The 19,091-nt window shown below is 53.2% G+C and overlaps 6 protein-coding genes across 6 annotated transcripts; 3 read left to right on the forward strand and 3 right to left on the reverse strand.

The window, feature by feature from the left end:
- Nucleotides 1-361: 361 nt before the first annotated feature.
- BGZ61DRAFT_288283 (uncharacterized protein) lies at nt 362-4,384 on the reverse strand (the record flags this gene model as incomplete). Its single annotated transcript, XM_046238541.1, has 3 exons — nt 362-471; nt 1,162-3,077; nt 3,153-4,384. Coding segments are annotated over 3 exons (3,258 nt in total), but the record flags the coding sequence as incomplete, so codon positions are not given.
- Nucleotides 4,385-5,788: 1,404 nt separating this feature from the next.
- BGZ61DRAFT_357671 (glycerol-3-phosphate dehydrogenase) lies at nt 5,789-7,827 on the reverse strand (the record flags this gene model as incomplete). Its single annotated transcript, XM_046240899.1, has 2 exons — nt 5,789-6,555; nt 6,603-7,827. 2 exons carry the CDS (start codon nt 7,825-7,827, stop codon nt 5,789-5,791), a joined length of 1,992 nt encoding a protein of 663 aa, XP_046101569.1.
- Nucleotides 7,828-9,396: 1,569 nt separating this feature from the next.
- On the reverse strand, nt 9,397-10,406 carry BGZ61DRAFT_358012 (aquaporin-like protein; the record flags this gene model as incomplete). The annotated part of the gene is made up of 3 exons (XM_046240929.1): nt 9,397-9,573; nt 9,625-10,165; nt 10,225-10,406. The coding sequence occupies 3 exons, from the start codon at nt 10,404-10,406 to the stop codon at nt 9,397-9,399; spliced, it is 900 nt and encodes a 299-aa protein (XP_046101570.1).
- An 805-nt stretch (nt 10,407-11,211) lies between these two features.
- On the forward strand, nt 11,212-13,654 carry BGZ61DRAFT_424932 (uncharacterized protein). Its single transcript, XM_046243624.1, has 3 exons — nt 11,212-11,660; nt 11,715-12,873; nt 12,982-13,654. The coding sequence occupies exons 1-3, from the start codon at nt 11,512-11,514 to the stop codon at nt 13,219-13,221; spliced, it is 1,548 nt and encodes a 515-aa protein (XP_046101571.1). The 5' UTR covers nt 11,212-11,511; the 3' UTR covers nt 13,222-13,654.
- A 658-nt stretch (nt 13,655-14,312) lies between these two features.
- BGZ61DRAFT_357740 (fungal-specific transcription factor domain-containing protein) lies at nt 14,313-16,713 on the forward strand (the record flags this gene model as incomplete). The annotated part of the gene is made up of 3 exons (XM_046240906.1): nt 14,313-14,434; nt 14,495-16,369; nt 16,431-16,713. The coding sequence occupies 3 exons, from the start codon at nt 14,313-14,315 to the stop codon at nt 16,711-16,713; spliced, it is 2,280 nt and encodes a 759-aa protein (XP_046101572.1).
- Nucleotides 16,714-16,957: 244 nt separating this feature from the next.
- BGZ61DRAFT_424937 (dimethylaniline monooxygenase 2) lies at nt 16,958-19,065 on the forward strand. Its single transcript, XM_046243625.1, has 5 exons — nt 16,958-17,148; nt 17,211-17,342; nt 17,393-17,452; nt 17,518-17,806; nt 17,852-19,065. The coding sequence occupies exons 1-5, from the start codon at nt 17,097-17,099 to the stop codon at nt 18,942-18,944; spliced, it is 1,626 nt and encodes a 541-aa protein (XP_046101573.1). The 5' UTR covers nt 16,958-17,096; the 3' UTR covers nt 18,945-19,065.
- The last annotated feature ends 26 nt before the right edge of the window (nt 19,066-19,091 follow it).

Here is a 19,091-nt window from a genome sequence, read left to right on the forward strand (position 1 = left end):
GGACTAATGATCGCCAACATAGTCCTTAATGTCGTGAGCGCCCGTCCTCCTTCTCCTTTTCCTTCTCCTTCTCTTCCAGGTACTCAGCAATTCTCCTATGCTTGTAATGTTTGGCCACCGAAAGTGGTGTTCGTCCCTGGTCATCCTTGGACTTAATATTAGCCCCCTTCTCGACAAGCAGTCGAACAACAGCAAAATGAGTCTTGTCCGGTCTCCTAGCTGCCAAAATCAGCGGCGAAGCCCCCTTTTGATCCTTGAGCTCGAGATCGGCTCCCTTCTCGATCAGGCATCGAGCAATATTCACGTGTCCCCATCGCGCTGCCACCGTCAGAGCTGTTTTTCCGTATGTATCCTTGTGATCAACCATATTGTCATACTTGAGTAACAACTCGGTTAGCTCCTCATGTCCCTGCCGAACTGCAAAGATTAGAGGCGTTCTCCCATGCTTATCGGTTTTACCTGGCGAGGCATCTCGCTCTAGTAACAGTCGAGCGGTATCCAGATCTTCCTGTTCCACAGCCGAAATAAGAGGAGTCGGCCGATATTGGCTTTCACATTCGAAATCCGCGCCGTTGTTGAGTAGTAACCCAGCGGCACGCTCATGTCCGCCGCTATTTGCCAACATCAGCGGAGTTGAACCGTCTGGGCTTCGACACTCCGTATCGGCATTGTTGTCGAGCAACAGCTGAACGACGGCATCGTGACCGCCTCTAGCTGCCAACAGCAGCGGAGTTAAACGGTCTTGGTCTCGACACTCGGTATCAGCGTCGTTCTCGAGTAACACCAGAACAATGTCTTCGTATCCGCCTTTAGCTGCCATCAGTAGCGGAGTTGGCATATTCGGGCCTTGACAGTTAATAGCAGCGCCCCTTTCGACTAACAGCCGAACAGTGGCAGTGTGCCCTCCTTTAGCAGCCAGAATGAGTGGTGTGTTTCCGTTGTTATCGACAGGTTCAGTACCAGCTCCCTTCTCAAGCAGCAGCCCAACAAGATCAGCACGACCAAGCTCAGCGGCAGTCGCCAGTGGCGTTCGAACACCAGACGGATAGAACTGGATATCAGCCCGGGCTTCCAGAAGATGATGGAATATGGCGTCGTGTCCTCCCCTAATGGCTGCTGTGAGGGGTGTCTGGCTATTGACAACAGGTTCGGTGTCGACACCGAAGTCAATCAACACCTTGGCAACGGATTTGTGGGCGCCTCCGATGGCCCACCACAGAGGCGTCCGATTAGATTTGTCCGGTCTATCGGCGTGTACCTGTTTACTCTCCAATAATAACTTAACAATTTTGTCATATCCATTGCGGGAGGCCCATGACAGCGGAGTCATCTGATCCATCTCCACGAGATCCAAGGCAGCCCCTTGGTCAATCAAGGACTTCATGCGAGACTCATAGCCCAGTTCTGCGCAATGTGAAACTGCCGATCTCCCGACGTCATCTAGACTGTCCAGGTTCGCATTCATCTCAGAAAGTTCGGCAATAACCTCACTCCAGTCATTGCGGACGGCCAATGGGAATGCTTGCTGTGAATCTGGCGAATTCAACAAGTCGGAGGTCATGAAACAGAGATGGTATAGTGTCTCTGTCCGGTCTCTGTCTGAAATTGCTTGCACTAGTTGCTGTTGTACACTCTTTGTATCGTCTGAGGTTGATTCGATAGTCCTGGATCGTTGACTAATCCTTTGAGCTACCTCCCGATAGGAATCAAGAATCTCCTTGACTTCTGGGTTGGTCTTGCCCATACTGTCGTATGTCCTGGTCATCCACTCAATACCATTGTTTCCCATCTTTCGACTGGACTGTTGATTCAGTGCGTGACGATAAAGTTCACCTAGCTCGCGCAAGGCGTCTGTAGATAGTTGTCCGGGATCTTCTGAAGACGAACCAAAACTTGCACAACACCATCGCAGTAAGATTTCGGCACGTCCCCATTTTGACTTCTGGCGATAATAACTTGTCGCTTTGGTGAGAACTGACAAGATTTCCTCGGAACTGGGAGAGGGAAGCTGTTCTTTCAATGCGGGTATGATGGACAATAGTAAGTCGGAAGGAGATCCCAAATTGTTCTCCACAAAAGCCTCTTCGATGATGCTAATCGTTGTGTTTCGTAGCCGTAGCGTGTCGGCTCGCTCAACGATAGTCGTCTTGCCAATGGCATCGCTACTTAGGAAACCAGCCAATGACACCAGGAGTGCCGTGAAAAGCTCTTGCGCGCAAAGATCAAGTAGTGAAGTTTTTGGAAGCACCGGAGCAAGCTGAACCCGAATGCTGACAGCGTTGCTGCTCGAGCCATTTGCGGTTCTGTAGACATGGTTCCATCCACAAAATCGCTGCCATGTGGAATTCATTATATTCTTTTGGGTTGAGACAGTTTCCCAATGTTCCTTGTCGCCATCCATGGGCTGCCAAAGAGTGCCGAGGCCATTGAGATGTTGCTTATCGAGGGTGAGAGTGGCTTTGGAAAATTGTACGGCGTTGGTGCCCAGCCACAAGTCCATTTCGCCTTGTATGTTGCCAGCTTTGTCATTCCAGATAGGATCATCCGCAAAGCCAGCTGAAACAATCCTTGCTCGCAATAGTTTTTCTGCTGGTGAGACGGTATGGGCGGAATGGTCATCGGTTGGCCTGAGACGCTCATCAGAAACCAAAGTCCACATCCAGAGACCCAGAATTGCCTCGATTCTTGCAGAATCTACACGCCAGCTCGCCTGAGAAGATTCAATCGGTGCCCCAAGAGTGACGTTGACTTGATGCTCTGGGGCAGGTGAATCCTGCTCCTCGGTAGTGGCGCGAATGCGGAGTACAATATCTTGTTGGCGTCTGGGAAAGAGTCCTGCTACAGCTTGGCAAAGTGCAGCAGAAAGTTTGTTTGCTTTAACGCGGACTTTGACAAACTCGTCCTTCCACAGCTGATATTCGGTGTCGTTGATATTGGTCAATGTGAAGTGCCCAGTCAAGTGGGCAAGCCGCACTCGGATTCGAAGTAGGTCTTCAAAACTGTGCTGGCCAGTGCTGCCAGCGCCGATTGTGAGAGAAGAATTAGTCTCGGGTAATGTCTTCGCACTTCGAGATGAGCTTGACGTCCGTCCTGCGGTTTCGTCAACGTCAACGTCGGCTCGTCCGTCCTGACCAGTAACGTGCCAACAGGACCAGGACCCGGCAATCCTGAATGCCAGCCAGTCCAGCTCGTGACCTGCCACTAGGTCTGGCATTTTCGCAAACTCGTTTCCATTCCTGTCAAGTCTTTGCATACGGAGACATCCACGCAGAATGGACATAACGATGGTGATCCCCACCTGAGCGAGGGAAATCCAAGCGCTCAGCCCGCGGAGTCCGATAAATTGTACAATGTAGCCAGCCAATACAAAGAATACAGCAACATACGTGTACTTCTCGAACTTCTCCTTGAATATCTTTCTTGACGACATCCATACCTGGAGAGGACCCTTTTCTGGGTTTTCAAGATGTGCGAAAGGATCGAAGCTTTGATCCCCGATGACTTGGGGACCAGGCTGCAGCCAGAGAATCCGGGACTGCGACGATTTGGTGAGAGAAGTGCGTTTCAAGAGACGTTCATGAGTTGTCTGGCCGATGAGGGCCGCGCAGAACCCCATTCCGAGGCACATAAAACATGTACCGGCAATGAACATAATCGCGGCAGAATTTCCTGGTGAGGCATCTTGTTGCTCATCGGGAGTCCAATTGAGAACCCAGACGCCAACGCCAGCCATCACGAGAACACTCACTTGGAGGATGATTCCCGTCGCAGCGATGACCATGAAAACCCAGGGTGGCCGCTTTACGATACCGATGTTGAGAGAGAGATTCGGGTTTGGAGAAAATCTGGTTGCTGAGTCGGTTTGTCTCCTCTTAACTTCGTCCCAATCTGGACTCCCAGAGTTTTTGTAATGATGACTGAAATAATCCCGAGACAGATATAAGCCTGCCCTGTCGTTCTCGGACTCAGAAGCTGGCGTTTGCAAGCCCTCCTGGCGCGGAACATGGATGAGCTCCAAAATACTCGGCCGACCCAGAACGCGTGTGATGCCGCCTCTATTGAACAGCTCGCACACATCTCTGCTTGTAGACGTGCACAATTCTGCCTCAACTATGCCATCCCCTTCCTGAGATCTGCCAATGAAGGCGCGAAGAGCTGAATGGCCGCAGACTCTAATGACAGAGATGATCGCGGTCATAATCCCGACTGGTGCCATGGCGAAGATGACGTAGTCCAAGGAAGATGTGCTCTCACTGAGATATTGCTTGGTCATAGAGTCACCAAACAGAGCAAGAAGAGGACCCAGGTCAGTGAAGAGATTGTTGGAGAAATCGGCGAGGTCGTCGGCTTTCGCCCCCACGAAAGCGAAGGCAAAAAGGACCAAGAGCCAGCGTTTGGCCATGGTGAAACGTTGATGTGGTCAGAAGCGAATATTTGAGGAATTGAGATGACAAGTTTGGTTTATGGAAGAGATAGAAGGGCAAATATTTACCAGATAATATAGCCTTCAATATCCAGCGATGATGGCATCGTAATCAGGCTGTGCTAGTGTCACAACACAACGACACAAGCGCCAGCCTTATGCGCAAATGTCACATCTCGACGCCTCTCGTCCAGAATTCAGTTGTGGCGGCCAATTAAGCGACATCTGGTCCACAATCGCCGTATTCCGCGTCAAGAGGAACATGAACCACTGGAGATGTGCAGATCTATTTGCATGAACGAGTTCAGGTGTTCGGCAATTGTTCTTGGCATTTCTCAGCTGAATGCCACGAGCCCCATTTCAGCGCCTAAATACGGCTGACACTCAGCTGAAATGGCCAACTACATAACGAGTCACTCTCAAGGGCGTCTCAATTGTCTCAGATTCTTTGCGCGAGGCGTTGCGATTGGCCGACTTCAAACGACCCCCACGCAGCCCAGTGCAGCCGAGCTATTCTAATACATGATTTGTTTTCGTGCCGCTGAATGAGGTAAGTTTTAGGTTGATTGGGTGTCCTCTCGCAAAGCGGACGAGATAAGTTACTGAGATGACAAAGACTGCGTTTAAGGATCGCAGGCGAACAAACAGGAGAAGCGATGAGAGACGAAGGCTCCACACCACCCCCAACATACCTAGGCATATTACTGAGCCGTTGACCACGAATAGGCTGCGTAGACGCGGCGTCAGTATGTAATGAATCTCTAAATGGCTCATTCACTACGCTTTGTGTGGTGGTGTAGTTGTCTGCTGTTTAGAATCAGGGGATCCATAATTCTTGTGTACTGTTAGAGGTTTACCAGAAGGATTTTAAGAAACTTGCTTGATATGAGGATATATAATTGGGATCTGTGATCACAACAGTGGGGTGGCGTTCTACAGCTCAACGTCTCGATCAGCTGGCTTTAGCTCAAGCTCCGGCATCTTCAGCCTTATCTTAAAGAGCTCAGCGTGAAACAGCAGCGACTGTTGTGGGCACAGAAATATATTTAGGCGTACTGGAATCTCGCCTTCGAGCTCTTTGTTATTTGAAGCATCCCAAAAGGTACATTACAATCATCAGAGAATAAACAAAGATCCAGACTTTCCAGACATATCTTTCCCGAGTAGTCCACGGTGACAGAGAAGTCACGCTATCACCATGGGTAATTGTGTACGTACAAGCGCAACGCGAGTTCGGAACCACCCCTTATGCGCAGTGTTTTTCGATGAAGAACGACAGTTTCTGGAGCGTCTCATCGACAGACCAGAATATCATTGGAAAGTAATAGGAATAGAAATTGAATTGTGATATCATTACAATGATTTTTAACAATCTAGCAGAATTCCACCCGATGTTGACACACCCTGTATCGCAAGCTTTCTAGATGTTGCAATACCCACAGGAGCTTGCTCACGAGTCGTGGCACACTTCTCCGGGGCTAAGCCCATAGATTTTAAGAAATTGACCGTTTGTAGCCACTCGGCTTGTTTGCGCGACTCGCTCCAGTCTAGCTCATCCGCCATGATATCAATGACGCGTGGAAGTGCCTTGAGAGCCCCTTCAACATCGAGAAAAGACAATCGTGTCCGCCGTGAAATGATATCTTGGACTGTGCAAGCTGACTCGGATCGGACTCCGTGCTGAATCTCAGCTTCCAAAATGGGGAATGATGGTAACAGGCGCGTGTATTGCGATGGAGAGTTGGCGAGAATGGACCAGGCGCGATCTCCATAGTTGGTGGCAAGGTGATGGGCAACATCGACATCGATGCGGTGAAGTTCCATTAACTGTGACGCCAACGCTGGTGAATAACCGTGGGCGCCGACGACAGGGAGTTTTTCTGTAGAGCAATTGCCATTGGTAGTGAATTGTGGGAGATGCGCACCGCTGATGTCGGGAAGAGTAGTGGCCTGAGATGTCAGATTGAAGGTCTTGGTAGCTTCATCAACAGTCTCTTCAGCCATTCGGCGATAGGTAGTCCACTTTCCTCCGGCGCAGGTGAGTAGTCCGGAGGGAGAGACAGTGATGAGATGGCTACGAACAAGGGACTCTGTATTCTTGGCTCGAGGATCCATGATCAGAGGTCGGATGCCTAATTGTTGTTAGAAATTATCACGCTGAGGGCGAAAAAGCACTCACCCGACCAGGTTGCAAGGACATCAGACCTCGTGAGAACTGAATCCGGCGACAGTAACTTGCTGACCTCTTTCAAGACAAAGTCCACTTCGTCATCTCGCGCAGCCGGATTTCGCTCAATCTCACAAGGGTTGTCAGTTGTCCCTGCAAGAGTGCGTCCCTCCCAGGGAAGAATGAAGATGACTCGTCCATCTGAAGACGCGTGTAGCATGCCCATTTTGTTAGGGCACAATGACTTGGGAAGTATGATATGGGCTCCAGAGGACGGAGCCACCAAATCCTTCCGAGACGGGTCGTCCATATGCTCAATGGCATCTGCGAATGGTCCGGTGGCATTGATAACCCCCTTTGCTCGGACGGTGAATTCCTCGCTGGAAGAAGCCAGAGTGTCGCGCATCTTCGCACCGTGAATCTTGCCGTTCGAGTCCTTTTCCAGACCCGTAACCTCGACATAGTTGAGGACCGTAGCACCGTAGAGCGATGCAGTCATTGCTAGTGAAATGTTCATTCTCGAGTCATTATGCTGACCGTCATGATACACCACGGCGCCAACTAGACTGTCGCGACGCAGCATAGGAAATTGAGCGACCGCTTTGCTCTTGCTCAACAAATACGAACGTTCAAGACCTCGAGATCCAGCGAGGAGGTCGTAGACGAACGTGCCGGCGTACACGTACGGAGCCTGCCACCAATGTTGCATTGGCAACAGAATAGGCAATGAGCTAGAAAGATGTGGCGCAATTTCTAGAAAAGCCTTGCGCTCGTGCAAAGCCTCCATGACTAGCTGCAGTTGGGAGTAATCCAGGTTCCAGACGGCCTTTTCGAGGTAGCGGACGCCGCCGTGGACTAGCTTCGTGCTTTTGGAGCTGGTGCCAGAGGAGAAGTCGTCGCGCTCGACGAGAGCGACTTTGAGGCCGCGAGTGACGGCATCGAGAGCAATTCCGGTTCCTGTTGCGCCGCCGCCAATGACGAGAAGGTCATACTCCTCCTGAGTGTCGGTCGACCCATTGCGGCGTAGGTCGGCGAGCTGCTGAGCCCGAGACTTGGGCGTGGGAAATGAAGGCGGCTGGATCTTGCCATTGTGATCGCGTTGGATAGCTGCAAGTGGCATCTTGACGGGCTCGTTGCCGCTGCGAGATCTGTAGGCAATGCCGACTCCGGTTACCGTGGCGAGAACTGCCGCAGAGGCGACCAGTGGCCGCCTGATACTGGCGAGCCGGGACGACATGCTCGGTTGGGCTGGACCTTGCCAGAGGTTGTTACATTCAAAGGAGGCTCTTCGCCTTGTTGAGATTTCCAGCGTTGACGACTTCTTAAAACGAGACTAAACGGACATGAGGGAAATAACGCCGTCTGTGATTCTAATCAAGGACTGCGGAGAAACAAATGACACACGTGCGGTCGACTACAGGACCAGAAAAGTCAGTATCTGGATGGAGTAGTGACGCAACAGTCCCATAATCGTTTCAATCCAACGTCGTCTGGCCCACAGAGTGCCACGAAGGACCGCATGGCCTCGTGCTTCTCTTTGCACCTCAATGCTACCGGGACAATACGGATACGCCCCACAATGCGTGTCACGGAGACTCCAATTGCCGCATGGTTGAGCCGGAGCGTGTTTTCCCTCGAGACAAGGCATTGGATCTGGCCCGGCTGACGTGGTTTACGATGCTCAACCAGGACGATGCTATACGCAACTCGCAACAACCCCAGCCGGCGCTTATGCATCTCGGGTCTCCACCACCGAGATCTGCAGCTCGGTGTCGGTAGAGCGAACCGAAGCGGCACGAACCACGCCCCTCCGCATCTCGGCCGACGCCAGCGACGCTATTCCCGCCACCAGCCCCTCCCCAGCAAAAAGCCAAGATGTAGGTTGCATCTGGGCTTACGGGGTGTCTACTAATCGGACCGTTTGAGCCCCTCAGGTGACTGGCGCATGGCAGGCAGCAGTTTGATAAACCCTGAGAGATCCCCTTTTGGCTCGCCTTATTCCCGGTTGGCAACTCCTCCTCACTCTGGTTTTAGCCGCCGCCAACCAGTCTGGGCTTTAGCTTGGCGGCAGATGGGAGATGGTGTGCCGAGGCTTGTTCTGAGGGGCACAGGTGACCTCCGGCAATGGTTTGATACTGACCCTTGCCCAGCACCATGTGTGAAGAAAAGTGGGATTTGTTTAATTGACAAAAGATAACCATGTGTCAGATACGGAAAAGCCCGCGAGAACCTAACCTACAGTGCTTTTTCTCGCCGCAGTTGGCCTGAATTGCACAGCTCGGGACGGCCGGAAACGGTGAGGCGTCTCGTGTGCAATGATACTCAGGATACGCCACCCCGTGTGCTGAGTTTTCCCATGCAGCCGTGTAATTAAGGTAAGACATGTCGAATGTTCTTGTCAGAATGCTTGTCAGAATGCCAATTTCATCCTCCACGAGACCCTTATTAAGGCGTCGCATCATCTCCACCAAGCTGATGAATTTTCCCACTAACACGGTTCTAGAATCTGGCAGGTGGAGCTGGATGGATACATATTAGCGACAGCCGACGCGAACCGACCGTTCCCTTGCAAGTCATGTTCTTAATAAAGCTTCTTTTGATTTAATCCACTATTAGATCTCACAATCTGGATACAATGCGGCTTCTTCCAAGATGGATCTGCATGAATTCGATATTGAGATAAGTTCCGTATGTTCCTTGTAGCTAGACTGGTTCCTTTTAATCCTCATCCGTGCATAAGCAACCTGCTTGTCGGATGGGCCTCTGTTGCCATAGTTCCATTATCCGTGCCATTTTGGTAGAGCAATTAGACGTGAGAGTCAAATCTCTTCTTGTACGTGTTCGACCACACATCCCGTCGAGGCTTGAACAACCGCGCGAAGCCGAGATAAGGTGTGTTCACGGGGCTTTCGCCGGTATACATGAGGACATCGTAGAGGAAGCCTCCAAAGGCGGTTCCGCAGAATGGTGCCACCATCGGGATCTTTGGAACGACGTTAGCCAATGTCAAAACAAGCATAGGGATTTAACTTACCCAGAAGTAATAACCTCCAGCAGACCACACCCCGTGACCGTATCCAATCATGTACGAAACAAGACGGGGCCCAAAGTCACGAGCCAGGTTGATGGCGTAGCCGGTCTCCCAGCCGAAGCACGCGCCAATGCCGAAGATCAGGAAGAACAGACACAATGGAAGGAGAGGTCCGGCGCCAATGTTGCCGTTGTCGACCAGGGCGAAAATCACAAACTGCAGGATGGTGCTGGCGACGAACTCGGAAAAGAACATTCCTGTGCGCGTCATGAAGGCGGCGGGATACGTGCAGAAGATACCCGCGCTGGAGGTGTTCAGTCCCACGGTCCGGATGCCGCTGCCTCCCTCGAACATGTCAATGGCGGACTTGTAGTTTGCATAGACAATCGCAGCTCCCGTCATGGCACCGAGGAGTTGGCCAATGAAGTAGACGGGGAACTTCCGCCACGGGAGACCGCGGTAGAGGCAGTTGGCGAGCGTCACTGCTGGGTTGAGGTGGCCGCCCGACTTGCCACCGCAGTAGACTCCAAGCATCACTCCCAGACTGAGACACCAAAGTTAGCTGTGAAGCCCAATTGGAGATGACCGATAAAGAATGCTTACCCCCAGCCCCAGGAGATGCTCTGGTAATCACCCTTCGTACCACTGCTCAGCACAACCTGGGCAACGACGCCATCGCCAAACAATATCAAGGTCATGGTGCCCAGGAACTCGGAGAAGCCATCCTGGCAGACCTCGCGGATCCTGCTCCAGGCCAACTGCTCCCCGACCGACGACGGCGGCATCGACTCGCTGGAGACCTCTTCGTGTTCCTGGATCTTGGGGCTCCCCATCTCGATCTTCTGGACGGTGGTTGCCTTTTCGATGGACGAGTCTGACATTGAAGCGGGAAGAACGGAGATGGGCATTTGATGAGATGAGTTGTGGCGTGGTATCTCGACTCTCGACTCTCGGGGACAAGGGAGCATTTATGTTCTGTTACGCAACGATGTCGTCCCGCTAATGCGTCGCAATGGCAGTGAGGGGGTCTCTCGAGGCCTGTCGGTGCTCGCCCAGCCTGCGCTGCTCCGATGCTTCCTCCTCTCCTCTCCTCTCACCAGCCAACACGGCGTCCTCCAGGCCGGATCTGGCTAGGAACAGCCGGAACTCCTCTGGGGCGAATTCGTTCCCATCCCAGTGCCATCGAACGATGCAAGGGGGGAGCGGGCTCGGTGTTGACGGTATCGTGGGAACGAGTTGCGATGCATCCTCGGTCTGCGGAACCGAATACATGGCACGCGGACTGAAGAGCTGGCCGAGGCTGGTGTGTCAACCAACATCTCCTCCATCCTTGGGTCAGATCAAACCCCGAACACTCCGGATTTTCTCCACATCTTACAACCCGGGGGAAGAGAACTATTGCCAACCGGCCGAGAAGAGGAGAGAGATGCCCGCCCTCCTCGTTCCGGACGGTGGGTCGCAGCGGTGTTAGTCTGAGGCGTCAGCAATGCAACTCGGTACGCCCACCCCGAATGCAAAGCCTCAATGGGCATATGACAACCGTTGAAGGATTGTCACATGGGGTAAAGACGTCTCCAATGAGGTAAAAGCCCGGAATACAGGGTCTCGGTCTAGGCCCCCAGAACTCTGCAACCCCACAATCCGGGGATGGGGAACTCGTTTGGCTGGGATCAGCTTCTCCGAGCTCTACCCCGCGAAGGCAGCTCGGCCGACAGGGAGAGCTTGAGCTTGAGCATGGTGAAGGTACAAATATTATGAGGGCCCAATTGCTTGGAGTCCAGCTACGCCTCGATACGCTCACGCTCGATCCTCCATCTTCTCTATCGCGAGCTCTTCAATTGCTTCCCCAGTGCTTCAATCCTTTCTGCTTCCTTGTCTTACACCTGCGCAATGCCTTCTGCAAACGGGACCTCTACTCTCGCCTTCATTGGCGCCATTGACCAGGGCACCACCAGCTCGCGGTTTTTGATTTTCAACACCAGCGGAGAGGTTGTCGTCACACATCAGCTTGAGTTTAAGCAAATCTACCCGCACCCTGGGTGAGTACTGGTCTACACATTGCCATTGGTGCAAGAGCTGACCGTCGGCGATAGATGGCACGAGCATGATCCCGAGGAGATCGTGTCCTCGGTCGAGACGTGCATCGATGGCGCGGTGACGGAATTCGAGACCCAAGGCCACTCCCGCAGCCAGATCAAGGCCGTGGGCATCACAAACCAGCGAGAGACGACCGTCGTCTGGGACAGGACCACGGGAAAAGCCTTGCACAATGCCATTGTATGGACAGATACTCGATCTCAGGATCTTGTGCGTCGAATGAAGCGCCGTCTTGGTGCCGGCGAGCTCACCTCCCGCTGCGGCCTCCCCCTCTCCACATACCCCTCGGCCAGCAAGCTCCTGTGGATGTTGGAGAACGTGCCAGAGGTCAAAGACGCCTATGAGCGTGGTGTTTTGGCGTTTGGCACCATCGACACTTGGTTGACGTACAAGCTCAACGGCGGCCCGGCGCGCGATGTGTACGTCTCGGATCCCACCAACGCATCGCGAACCATGTTCATGAACCTGGAGACGCTCGACTACGACGAGGACCTCATTGACTGGTTCCGCCTCGACCGAAGCAAGGTCTTCCTGCCCAAGATCGTGCGGTCTTCCGACACCAAGGCATATGGATCCCTGGCCAGCACCCTGCTAGAGGGCACCAAGATTACCGGCTGCTTGGGCGACCAGTCGGCGGCTCTGGTGGGCCAAATGGGCTTCACTCCCGGCCGAGCAAAGAACACTTACGGAACCGGATGCTTCCTGTTGTACAACGTGGGGAAGAAGCCCGTAGCATCGACCCACGGGCTGCTAACAACCGTTGCATTCGACTTTGGCGAGGACAAGATCATGTACGCCCTGGAAGGTAGTATTGCCGTTGCAGGCTCCAGCGTCAAGTTCCTCGTCGATAACCTCCGCTTCGTCGAGTCCTCTTCTAAGATCAGCGCCCTCGCCGAAACTGTCGAGGATAATGGTGGGTGCACCTTCGTCACCGCCTTCAGCGGCCTCTACGCGCCCTACTGGATTGACAACGCTCGAGGAACCATCTTTGGCATCACGGCCTACACGCAGCGCGGCCACATTGCGCGGGCGACTCTCGAGGCCACGTGCTTCCAGACCAAGGCCATCCTGTCCTCGATGGAAAAGGACAGCGGCCACGCGCTGACCGAGCTGGCCGTCGACGGCGGCATGTGCAACTCGGATCTGATTATGCAGGTACGTGTCTCATGTGGATCATCGTAACATGTCGAGTGAAAGCAGTTAAATACATACACACAGGTGTGTGTGTGAGTGGCGTAGAACCTGGAGCTAACGGCCTTCTAGACGCAGTCGGATCTCATCGGAATCCCTGTCCTCCGCCCGGCAATGCGCGAAACAACAGCCCTTGGCGCTGCCATCGCTGCCGGATTTGCTGTAGGGATCTGGAACGACTTTGACGAGCTGGCGCATGTGAATACGGAGGGCCGGACCGTCTTCAAGCCCTCCATCACCAACGACGAGGCGGCCGAGCGCTTTGCGCAATGGGACAAGGCCGTCCAGATGAGCCAGGGCTGGTTGAGCTGAGAGAGCTGAGATTGAGCTGTGGCGCCCGCTGAGGCATTTATTTAGTGCTCTCGTGTATTCAATATCGCGCGTCGTCTGACTGTTGATTTCTTCTGGGTGGAGTTTTCTGTCAACTTGGGTAGTCAATTCCTCATTGTAGTCTGTACTCTGTACCAGGCCGAAATAACTATGGCTCTGCTTCCCCGTATTGCTCCCATATTGCTCCCGTAACATCCGCCACGGCTCCGAGGCGCATCTTTTCTCTCTTAATCTCTTGAGCGAGCGTCCCGAGGCACCGGCGATTTGCAGCTTCTAGCTTGCCGCTTGCAGGGTACCGTCGGGTCCGTCTCATTACGTATATCCGCCGCATCCACGCCATTGCTGACGGAGCCGGCCGCACCCATGCTAGCTGGTTCCTTGTTGGTTGTTGGTTGGCTGTAGATGAAGCATACGGGACACACTCGCGGGGGCTATGCCGAGCGTTCCCAGTGGCAATTCCTCTGCAATTGCACTGCTGGTGGAGATGAAGTGGAGAGCCAAGATGCAGTCTGCCACCTGCCTTTGCAGGAGTTGCATTTCCGCTTCGCCCCTTGCACCAACGTCAGCTCATCCAACCCCCCTCGTGCTACGTAGTAACGCCCGCAGCGCGAGGTGACATCGGGATGCGGCGTAGCGGAGAACCCACGTTTTGGCACTCCTTTGAGGAACCCCAGGGGGCCCCAAATGCCCCAAGGGGAAGCCAGAGAAAGACAGGGGGAAGCCAGGGAAAGCCAAGAAAGGCCAAGGGAAGCCATCCTGGAAAACTGGAAACCCGCCGGTCGAGCGGGCACTCCGAGCGCACACCGAGGCCCTCCCGACCTGTTTCCCATCAGCAATTGCCTCTGAGAGATGTCGTCTTCCCCAGAGTTACCCCACACGCCCGTCAACACGGGGGGTGATCTTCTCCCCAGCGAGCTGGACAGGATCCGCGACTCGCCTCGCACTGAAGAAGTCGGTCCGGCCCCATATCCCACATGAATAGCACGACAATCTGCCCATCAACGAGGGGGGATATGTGGAGGTCTCGCGACCATGGGACAGACATGCCACCGGCGAACGCACACTCGGTGCTGATGGCCGAGGAGGAAGCCAACTCGGCCTTTAGCCAGGACGACGCCTCGAGCGGTGACGACGCCCTGGCCGACTCGGCGACGGCCCCGAGGAAGCGGAGGAGAGAGACGCACCAGAAGACTTCGTGAGCGCCCCCAGCTACTCGCCGCCTGCAATATATGCCCTCTACTAACCCGTCCCGAAGATGCGAGCTGTGCAAGGCGCGCAAGGTCAAATGCGACCGCGCCGAGCCCGCCTGCTCGTGGTGCGCCCGGCACAACCGGACATGCATCTATCTCGAGCGCCAGAAGCTGGGCACGCGCGTCGGCTTCAATCTCGAGCTCGAGGCCAAGGTCAACCGCATCGACGCCCTCTTGCAGGCGCTGGGCCGCCGTGTAGAGGTCCATATCGCCCACGACCATGAGGTGGCTGCCCAGCAGCTGTCACCGTCCATCAGCAACAATAGTCCTGCGCAGATGGACGCTTATCAATCGAATGAAACTCAACTTGGCCAACCGAGTCTTTTGAGAGCCGCGCAGACGCCCCAGGCGAGGATACAGAGCTACCCAAGCCCGAGCTGGCGGGTGGACAATGGCCAAGAAAGGCTTGCACAGCGGGACACGCCATCGGGTCGAACCCAGATGAACTCGTTGGTCAGCGGTTCTTCTGCTCTGACAATAGCAAGCCCGGAAAGACCAGGAACACAGAGCTTGTCGTCGTTACGGTCTCCAAACCCAGACCTGCCGCCTCACTACATGCTCTACACCCTCGTCGACCTGTACTTCAAACACTGCAACACCTGGTGCCCCATTCTTGACCGGAAAACGACGTTTGAAACCATATTTGGACCGTCATCACTCGAGGAATCCGACCAAATCCTGCTCTGTGCCATCGTAGCGACAACACTGAGGTTCTACAAAGACCAACGGCTCACGCCCGAAATGAAGGCTCACTACCACAGAGTATCTCGACACCGAGTGCAGATCTACGCCATGGAAAACATCAGCATCCCGGCACTAAGAGCCCTGGTAATAGTCTGCCTGGACGAACTAGGCACCTCCAACGGCCCTCGCGGGTGGAATCTCCTCTCGCTGCTTGTCCAGAACGTAAGACAACTCGACCTGTGTAAAGAAGCCAGTGTGTACTTGAAAGCAGACTCTCGAGAAACACCACACACCGGCTCCCTCCGCAGAGTGGCGGCCGGCGAGCCAGAATCCTGGATCGAGGACGAGGGCCGCCGGCGTCTCTGTTGGGTCGTGTATCTGCTGGATCGATATGCTACCGTCGCTACAACCACGTTTGATTTTATGCTCGAGGACATGAAGATGAAGCGGATTCTTCCCTGTTCGTACGACTTGTTTTCTAGGAATCTGCCCGTCGAAACCCAGTCAGCGAATTCTTATACCGGACAACAAGACTCCACCACATACCTCACAACCTCGCCAGAGAACCTCGGAAGCTTCTCCTATCATTGCGCGATCCTGCGCATTCTCAGCAAGGTCCACGACTTTCTCAAAACCCCAATCGACATCACATCCTCCGCAGACATGGCGAACTGGCGAAACACGTATAGATCGCTCGACGATTCCCTCAACGCCTGGTTGCAAAACCTGCCCAGCGAGTACAGCAAAATCTCAGCCCTCTGCCACTCAGACCCAGCAAGTCGTGTTGCGAATTGGTTCATGCTGCATAGCGCCTACGTCACCTGTGTTGTTCGACTACATTCATCTGCTGCATATCCTGCTGTTCGCTCTCACATCCTCGTTCCGTCCCATTATGCCATGCAAAAGTGTTTATCAGCTGTCCAGAGCCTCGGCGATATCGCTCAGGATGTTCTGGAAGCAAATGGCCTAGACCTCCTCGGTCCGCCGTTTGCCTTTTCGCTCTGGGTAGCTGCGAGACTGCTCCTAGTCCACGCAGCAACGGTTGGGTCATTGGTAGACCCTCGGATTGTCTTCTTCATCGACACTCTTCGTCACGTCGGCCAGCACTGGGAGGTGGCCAATAATTACGCCAAGATTCTCGACCGAGTAGTTCAGAGAGAGCGGCAAAGTGATATGAGTTTCGCCGCCATGCGAAGGTGTGTTTTTTCATTATCTTTTTTGCCATTTTTTTTTTGAGCGATGTTAACCTCTTGCTAGAAGCGCCTACGATTTAGTGACCCTCACATCTGCGACCCGACAGTCTGGCGTTCAGCAGACATCTACACAAGTCACATCGCTCAGCGAGCTGGATAACATCGACGTATTTGACTTCTTCAACTGCCCCAAGGTTCTAGAGTCGGTTTCTATAGCCTCAGGGGGTCACATTAATATTCTGCCGACTCGATCAATGAACGAACTAAGCGGAGACGTGACAAGAGCAGCCACCACTGTGGCCAATCTTGAGTCCGACTGGTTGGGATTTAGCGCGCCTTTTAATTAAGAGCGTTGCTATTGTATACCTCTTACTACTATTTATATAACCTTTATTACATGACCCCAATCTTTTGCCCTATATTTCGTATATGCGACTGCGCTTGAATCGAATGCGAAGTCATCGAATTGAATGGCAAAGCTCAGGCTAGATAGCCAAGTTAGGAAACGGCCGATGAATTCGGGCTAGTTGAAGACAACATGCCGAGTGAACCGGAATCATGAGCCTTAGTGCTGACTTCTCAGCTAGCTGTCCATACAAACCCTTGTCGTTGAGGTGGTAAGCTGATCTCACGTCGATCCTTCGTCGCCATTCCTACAAAAGCGATCAATTGCCAAGGTTATCGCGCGGTGAAATTTAAATGTTCGCTGCTTGCTTTATTCCTCCTGAAGATGGCGACCTCTCATAGCCCGACGAGCCAGACAGTGGCCATCATTGGTGCCGGTAAGTGCCCAGCGCATTGCGAGAGATGAGGAGGAGGCCAGAAGCTAAGCACAATCATCTAGGTCCTACTGGTCTGTCCATGCTTAAAACGCTCCGCGCAGATGGATTCGATGCCACAATCTTTGAGAGACGGAGTCGAGTCGGCGGATTGTGGTCGTATACAGAGGATGAAACGATGACGACAGCTTTGCCGAGTATGCCCTCTCCATCAAAGATCCGAGAGATGACTGATCGACGTCACCAGATACCACAGCGAATATCAGCAAGTATACCTGCGGCTTCACAGACTACCCTATGCCAGATCGTGCGTTTTCTGCCCTATGCACCACCCGGTTTTCTATGGCTGTCCCCGCCACTAATTTAGGACAGACTATCCTCCATTTCTAAGTCAAGGCCAATTTCAAGAGTTTCTCGAGTCGTACAGCACACACTTTGGTCTTCAAGATCACATAGTATTTCGAACAAGCGTGACAGAGGTTGAAAGGAATGCAGAGAATTCGAAGTGGTGTCTCAAAATGACGACGGAAGAAAAAGCTGTTACCAGAGAGTTCGACAAAGTGGTTTGTTGCCACGGTTATCAAACCCAAGCCAAGGCACCAAAATTTCCAGGCCAAGAGGAATTCCAAGGCCGAGTCATGCATGCGCAACAGTTCCGAAGGTAGGTTGACTGGCATTTTGCTCTGGCTCTCGCTGATCGTAACAGACCCACAGACTTCGAGGGTCAGAACGTTATCTTCGTGGGAATGAGTTCCTCGGCGAGTGATGTTGTCCCCTTGGTCGTCCAGAATGCTGCCAAGGTCTACGTCTCCCATCGTCGCGGTACTTGGATTTTCGGGCGCTGGCGCAATGGGCTTCCTACAGACCTCCTGGTCAATTACACCCGTCGCCAGATGGGATATGTCATGCAAAGCTGGTTTCCAGACTTGTCTGCGAAGCTGAGTAAGATGGCAACGACATTTCTGATGAAGAAGTACGGGGACCTTGATCCATCGTGGCGTCTACTTGACGATGCGCCACCGCTTTCTCTCAATTTGACAGCATGTATGGACACGATGCTGGACCTTCTTCGGGAAGGGAAGATCACCTCTATGCACGGCGTCGAATCTTTCCTTGGGGGTAAGAAAGTCAAGTTTATGGATGGCACTGTCCTTGACGATATTGATACGGTTATTTTTTGCACCGGGTATCGTGCCGACTTCAGCATTCTCCCGTTTGTCGAGCACAGCACCCCGGAGAAGGACGCTCAAGGCAATGCTTTTGGCGGAGCTCCGATTCCTCGTCTCTACATGAACATATTTCCGCCACGGCATGCAGAAAGCATGGCAATTCTAATCGCGTCGACTTACGGCAAGAATAACGGATTCTCCTTCGCCGATGTCATCTCTATGGCCATCAGCAATATTTGGCGGGGAGTCAGCGCAGACATGATTCCCTCGGTGCCCGAAATGGAGCGCGCCATTGACGCGCACCACAAATGGATCGCAGGCCGTTGGGTCAAGGAGAACACAACTGACGTCTGCGCTGTCAAGCAATGGGAATTCCAAAAGTTCTTACACGAGGCTGCGGGCACAGGACTGGAGAATCTGGGATGGGGGTGGCAAGGGTGGTGGACGTGGGTGAGGGACCCGAAGATGAGCTATTTGATGCGTCACGGCGTGGAAACTGCGTATGCTTTTCGATACTTTGAGACTGGGAAGAGAGCTGTGTGGCCCGGTGCACGGGAGGCGATTATTCACACGAATGAGTTGGTCAAGAAGCTTAGAGCAGAGAAATTGGCTGAGACTAGGACGGAATAAGGAATTTCATCCACGTACGTAGGGTAAGATGCGGGATGGAATAACTTTTTCTTCGACAACTAATCATTCTGACTAGGCCGTACATGATGAAGCATGGTTAAGCTAGCTGAATAAATTTGACGATGCTTCACTAGACAAGTTGCCTGT

This window comes from Ilyonectria robusta, assembly GCF_021365365.1.
Source record: "Ilyonectria robusta strain PMI_751 chromosome Unknown BGZ61scaffold_16, whole genome shotgun sequence".
Classification (NCBI taxonomy): Eukaryota; Fungi; Ascomycota; class Sordariomycetes; order Hypocreales; family Nectriaceae; genus Ilyonectria; species Ilyonectria robusta.

Coding starts and splice junctions, on each gene's coding strand:
- BGZ61DRAFT_424932 (XM_046243624.1), top strand. CDS start 11,512: ATGCCTTCTGCAAACGGGACCTCTACTCTCGCCTTCATTGGCGCCATT. Junction 11,661..11,714: donor CAAATCTACCCGCACCCTGG/GTGAGTACTGGT, acceptor CGTCGGCGATAG/ATGGCACGAGCATGATCCCG. Junction 12,874..12,981: donor ACTCGGATCTGATTATGCAG/GTACGTGTCTCA, acceptor ACGGCCTTCTAG/ACGCAGTCGGATCTCATCGG.
- BGZ61DRAFT_424937 (XM_046243625.1), top strand. CDS start 17,097: ATGGCGACCTCTCATAGCCCGACGAGCCAGACAGTGGCCATCATTGGT. Junction 17,343..17,392: donor GATGACGACAGCTTTGCCGA/GTATGCCCTCTC, acceptor CGACGTCACCAG/ATACCACAGCGAATATCAGC. Junction 17,453..17,517: donor AGACTACCCTATGCCAGATC/GTGCGTTTTCTG, acceptor AATTTAGGACAG/ACTATCCTCCATTTCTAAGT.